The sequence below is a fragment of the Marmota monax genome, unplaced genomic scaffold, assembly GCF_021218885.2.
Source record: "Marmota monax isolate L192 unplaced genomic scaffold, Marmota_monax_Labrador192_F-V1.1 WCK01_AAM20220418_F8-fsc00046, whole genome shotgun sequence".
Classification (NCBI taxonomy): Eukaryota; Metazoa; Chordata; class Mammalia; order Rodentia; family Sciuridae; genus Marmota; species Marmota monax.
This window is the reverse complement of record NW_026692486.1, coordinates 11,918,346-11,924,858: the sequence shown is the minus strand read 5'-3', so window position 1 is coordinate 11,924,858 and position 6,513 is coordinate 11,918,346. Positions and strand designations below refer to the sequence as shown.

The 6,513-nt window shown below is 34.1% G+C and overlaps 1 protein-coding gene across 2 annotated transcripts in view; it reads right to left on the bottom strand.

The window, feature by feature from the left end:
- Positions 1-205: 205 nt before the first annotated feature.
- The window catches only part of Hs2st1 (heparan sulfate 2-O-sulfotransferase 1), a 172,010-nt gene continuing 165,702 nt past the window's right edge, over positions 206-6,513 (bottom strand). Inside the window, exons 6-7 of one of the 2 annotated variants that reach the window (XM_046443289.2) lie at positions 6,040-6,197; positions 206-5,007 (exon numbers count right to left, since the gene is read on the bottom strand). In XM_046443289.2, coding sequence (XP_046299245.1) covers positions 4,778-5,007; positions 6,040-6,197 — 388 coding nt within the window. In that variant the 3' untranslated portion in view covers positions 206-4,777. The remainder of the gene's footprint in view (positions 5,008-6,039; positions 6,198-6,513) is intronic. The other variant, XM_046443290.2, reaches the window with a different exon arrangement.

The following is a 6,513-nucleotide window of genomic DNA, read 5'->3' as shown; positions in this document are numbered from 1 at the left end:
CCCATGATGGAGGCCCTGATTTAAAAAACAACAAAAGTTTATAGCCACAAAGGAGCCATGAAATCATTACAAACCAACCATGATGCATGCCCTTCTGGTGGCAACAATAATTGGTAGTTAAGGTGATGGTGCTGAACACCAAGTCAGCTTAGAATACCCGTTAGCATCAAAGCCACAGAAGGAAATATTAAGACAAGACACCAAGTCATGTTCCCCTTCCCATTGAGTGTTTATTTTATAGCTTTTGCATCAGGTAGTCAACTAAAACACTTCAACAACAGAAAGCTGGCAGAGTGTTAAAGAAAAGGAGTGATTATCTCTCCAACAGATGTGACAAAATGGATTGAAGTTGGAAACAGTTGCATAAATGAATCAACTGGCAGGTGGGGAGGGCAGGAAAAGAAGTAATGAGCATCTTCCAAGAGGACTGCGTGTGATGGAGGGAAGGCACTGCTTAGCTATTTATAAAAGAAAAGTCAAAACAGACAATGTGTTTCTCTAAGTTACATTCAACACAGCTTTAGAGATACTCACATACTGACTCTAAAAAGAAAGCTACAAAAGCCGTCTTTTTGGACGGCACCAGTGTGTCTGTCACAGGTTTACCAAGAATGTTTTAAAGAGGTCATTATCATCAGCGGCCATTTTATAAATAGTACTGCAAAGGTCACAAAGCTGCATGAATTTAAATTATAGGATAAATCTGACTAAATGGTCACTCATTTCAATTTCTAAAATTCCCCCTCCAGGGAATCAAAGTAAGCTCCAGAGGAGCTGAATTGGCAGTGCATTTGAAACAGGGTTGCTTTCCCTTCAAGAAGCTGCCTGGAGAGCAGTTCACAACAACTTTGCACTGGGTACATGGATGCAAAAACTTAACGGCAACTGCCCCACTTCCTCTCAGAGTAAATAGCACTAAATTTAAAAAGAGGCAAACATTCAAATCATAAAGCAGAAGCACTTGGGCCTCTTAAAGACAAACTTCATAAAAGGTTACAGTTCCAGGTGCTCCTCATAATAAAGGATTCTGAGACCATAGGTGTGTTTGACAATGACCAATGGGAAAATCCAGCTAGATGATTTACACAGATGTTCTCTGTAGAATTTAAATATAAATTAAAATACCAGCTATGCATTTGGGAACCAGTCTTTAGTTAAATTCTCTAATGCTTTTAAAATTTTATTTCATTTTATTAAAAAAGAATCATTGTCTACAAACTATTTTCTTTCTAACTATGCAAATACAATGAGCAAATCATCTGCAATATCAAAATACTGTTTGGGAAATTACTGACAGCACTAAAATTTTAGGAATTTCCAATAGGACATATAAAGAACAAGAACAATAGATTTCTAATTATAGGCATTAACTGAATTTTAAGAATAGGGAATAAAATTAAAAATTTAAAAGTCAGCAAGTTTTAAGTTCTTTGATTTTCAATCGTTTAAATCCAATCATCAAGGATTCAGATGCATCCAATATTTTAGAAATTGCACAAATGCATATGGATGATAGAAAAGTAATTCCCATGCAATATTTTAAGTGTTGCTATCAGATATATTTAAGTGATACTTTACAGATTAAAGCTGGGTAAAACCAAAATATATCCTCCCCATTACATTTTAAAATAATCACGATAATTTATCAAGTTGTCATTTCACAGCAATTAGAAAACAGGAGTCGATACAAGTTGAACAAAAAGGTACTTTTTAGGAAATAAACATAGATATAGATATATATACACATACACATATAACATTTTCTTTAAAATTCAAAGTGGTTAATTTGCTTTTGTATTATAAAAAAAATATCTCCCTATGGTCAAAATACTGAAAAAGCACTAAGGCTGAAAAAAGAAAACCACGTTTGCCACTTTAAAAAAATACATATTGTCTCAGTGATTCTATTTATTTGATTATAAAGTTATGTATTATAAGGACTCAGACTCCTAGGACTGTACTGGACCGGATGGAATTCAATCTATGCCTTTCTCAGTCTACAGGAAGGACACTCCTAACTCACCCTAAAAAATGCTAAAATATATGTCCCTATTCTGAACTGTTAACCTGGGAAAGAAAACATGCCCACTAGGAAGCAATATACATAAAAGTTTATGAATCTGTGGGAGAGACTGCATGAATCAGAAAGTTATTCTTTGGACATAAGCCAGGAGCTTTTGGAAGTACATAAACTCCTTTAGGCCTCTAGAGTACAGGTACAAAGATGATTTCTCCATAAATGATTTTTCTAGTGCAGGGGCTGGTAGCCCATGGACCACATTTAGTATGTCATTTGTTTTTGTAAATAAAGTTTTCTCAGAACATAACCATGTTCATTTGTTTCTATACTAAGGTACTTTTTCTTTCTTTTTCTTTTCTTTTTTTCCAGCAATGACAGAATCGAGTGGTTATAACAAAGACCTAAATTATTCACTCTCTGGTCCTTCACAGAAGTAGTTTACTGACCCCCTGATCTGTGTATTACTAAGAACTACTCTAGTTACGAGTTAATGCACCTCAAGAAGGCTTTAGCATGTACTCCAAGAACAACCTGGGGTTGTTCATGAGTGGGTGAATGTCAAACACCCCACTAGAAGTGGTGTTTTACTTTTGAGTGGTGGGACAATCTGTGTTTTCAGCAAATATGTGTAAAGTTAAATTTAAAACAAGAATACCGTCCCCCCCCCCCCCAATATATGCCTGGCTATGTTCTCTTAATATTTCCCTTCACTTGGGGTAAAGAGGCTAAAAATGATTCTGTCATTCCTTTAGTGTTTCTTGAGCTATTTATAAATGTTTGCTGTTAAATAGTGCTTCTTCCTCCCCTACACTTCTCTAAGGCAATCTGCCTAACATGTTGAGTTTGGTGAAGCCTTTTTCAGATATATTCACTTAAACTAAACATATTAAAGACTATTCTTTTAGAAAACATTTCTAAAATTCTTCATCTCTGTTACTCTAAGAAGAGGAAGAAGGTAAAGAATGCACTGGGAAATTAAACTCTGCAAAATATATTTTAAAAACCATAGGTATAAAATAGCTACCATTTTTGAATGGTAATGTAGAATAACAGCCAAAAAAAAAAAAAAAAAAATCTTTCAACTTTGAAGAGCAAGGTTTCCCTATCTCTAGTGAGCTAACCAAGTCTATTTCCAACAGGGAATCTTCTGAACTCAAGCAGCTGCTCAGCTGCTCATGAATCTTCAAGAGTTCACAGATGTTTCATATTTCAATAGTTGTTGAAACATGGAAGATAAAACACTGGGAAGATATTTATCAAACACAAATTTATATCAAGATAAATTTTTTTTCACAAAGCTTAAAAGTGGACTTTTCTTTGTTTAAAAAATGAATGGTATGAAACTATATGTTAAAGATGTTTCTATAATAATACCTTACATTTATATATCACTTTACAATTTTCAAAGTGCTTTCAACATGCCATCTTATCTAGTCCTCACAACAGCCCTGTGAGGTAGGTACAGCAGGTATTATTATCCTCATTTCAAGATGAGGAAATTGAGGCAAAGAGAGGCTAAGTGACTTCTCAAGATCACACAGCTGGAAATTGCAGAACAAGGACCAGAAATCAAAAAATTTTGACTCCTCGTCTTAGTACTCTTTTCAGTATTCTGCCTCCCGTAATGAATAATGTACTCTATCAAAACTGAAAGGTTATTGAAATTCATTTCAGTGACATCTTAACAGTAAAGTTAAATGAGAATACAAGAACAGTAGACCTGATGATTTTTACTCGACATAATAAAATTGGTGCAAAATCACTTTGTCTAATTACTTGTAACCTTTTGGTCCAAATACATAAAATATGCAATATTTACAGCATTTTCCTTTTTTTTTGTTTTTGTAAATGCAATGCTTTAAAACACATTATAAAGCACCTCAGTAAAAATAGTCTACAGGAAAAAGTACAGAAGAAGTAGGAAAATCCTACCCATACCACAGCTCACTAATGGAGTCATAATATGGAGTCACCAATATCTCAGTTTACAGCTATACAAATAACCCATGATGAAACAAATACTAAATCTGCTTTTTAAAATATTAATGTGTTTAAGTCTTAACTAAAACTTCAGATAATGCCAACATTCTTAGAAGTATCTTCCCAATATTAGATACTGGGAAGACAGGAATGAGAAATACTGCTTTAGCTTTTATAGCATCATTCATGGTTTAACTTGAGATTTAACACTAATGATCACACACACACAAAAAAAAAATTAAAACCACCTACATAAATATGAGCAAGTCCAACTCCAGCAGAAATATTTCTTAGCAAACATGATCAAACATTCCAATAAATTTCATGAGACATGGTTCACAAAAACAAAGCACATACTGCCAAACAGTTATTAACACTATTCAGTAGAGGTGAAGTGGCAAATAGATTCATCTTTAAGTGAAAAAATGCTTATCAAAATAAAAGAATCAGAACCCTTCCTGAAAGTGTATTTAGTCTTTTGATTAGACCTGCCATGTGTTTATTTTAAGTGATGCAACTTTTTCCCCCCAGGCAGGAGGTTATAACTCTCACCAAAATTTAAACAGAAAAAAAGAAAAATGCCTGAAACGCAAAACTTCTCAGAACACTGACATAGCAGCCAGTATCTAATTCCTTGATGGTAATGTCTTTTTCCTAACTCAGCTCAATATAAACGGTCTTATACATATAATCAGTGATCTAGGTTGTGAAGCTGAGAACTAAGGTGAAGACGAGGTCAAAGTTCTAGTTCAAGAATTTAATAGTCACACCTTGTACTCAGTTCGATTTAGGGTAAATCTTTTCATAGAAAAAGTTTTGTGCAAGGATGTAGAGGTCTCCATCTTTTTCTCGAACAGCATGGGCTCTGATGAATTGGAACTGCTCTAGCGCAAATTCATAGAACTCATTCTCCATTTTCCAAATGTCAGATTGCTGCAGTTTTGCAATGGTTTGTTTTGTGGGGAGTTTCTTCTCTGTGGTTTTCCTAAGATGAGATTTCTTTCCTACTTACAAAGGGAAAAAAAGGAAAAGTAAACAATTAAGAGAACACACAAAAGATCAAGGCCTCTTTATCTGAAGCGATGGTTTAAATTAATATGACACACTGAAGGACAGGCAAGCAAACTTATATTAACATAATTCAGAAAAAATGAAGCCCTGATCATACTAGAACTGAGATTTATTCTTTTAGAATGTAAATCCTTAACACATGAAGACTTAATGAAATGTCAACAGTAAATGTAAGGATTACCATTCAGTAATCTGTAGGCTGTCAACTCATACACTGTATTTTCAAGTGCTTGGTTCTCTAAGACCAGTTTATTTTTAAAAATGATAAAATATCTATTGCCAAACTTAATTCTACTTTCTCATAATTTATATTTGTTATAACCACGTAGAAGCTAGGGCATATGCACACTCTAGGACAGGAGTTCCAATGACTACATCTTATTAAACAATAGCCAAAGAAATTTACAAAAAAATCAGAATTAAATTGGACCTGCACACATACTTTCAGATATTCCAAACTATCAAGGCTGCTGAATCAGACCTTTAGCAAACTACAGCAGAAGCAGCACATGATGTTTGTATTACAGTGTCTTAGCCACCATCCCAGCCCACTTTAAAATGGTAGTAAGTAGGTCTAAGGGTTTAATACCTCGTCCCAATGCTTGGTATCTGGCCTTACTGCATATGACACTAAGCTAGTTCTGAAGTTTAAAGTATTCCATTGTTCCTACAATGCCTTATAATTTCACCTTATACATGTTTATTCATTAAAAAGATTATTTAATGAACACTAACTGTGTGCTAGGCACTGTTTTGTACTGAAAATACTTAGCAGAAATAAACAATATACCTGCCTTTCTATTTGTTGTGTTTTACTGACGTAATTTCAAATAACATATTTTTCTAGTTACAGACAAACAAACAAAAAAAGTTAGGGACAGCTTCACAAAGAAACCTATCATTATCATGTATAACTAATTAAAACAAAAAACAAAACAAAACAAAAAAGAAACCTATCATTTATATACCTGTACGATAGAGCTCTGTAGCACCCCTGAAAAACCGGGGCAAAGCTGCCTCCAATAACATGATAAAATCTTCAAGTTCTTCAGTAACTCCCACTAGGAAGTATTCATTAATTAGGTTATACTTGGCTTGATCCATAGCCCACCTGCTTCCCACATTCCTGAAACCAAAGAAAAGGAGTTAAAAAACTGGCTGTGAAATCTGCTAAGTATCTGATGACCGTGATACTGTATATTATGGAAAAAATAGATAAACACATGTATATCCAAAGCTTTAATGCCCTTTTATTAACATCCTTTGGTAGGCACACCTGTTTTTCATCTCCTTTGCTTCCATCCAGTTTCTGCTCAAAATGCAGTGCTAATTCAGACTTCACTAGAGGATTCTTAATATGAATAAAGTCTACTTTGAGGGCAGTTTTTAAAATGCACATATATAACATATATTCCCTCTATCTGATTTAGTGAGTCAATATA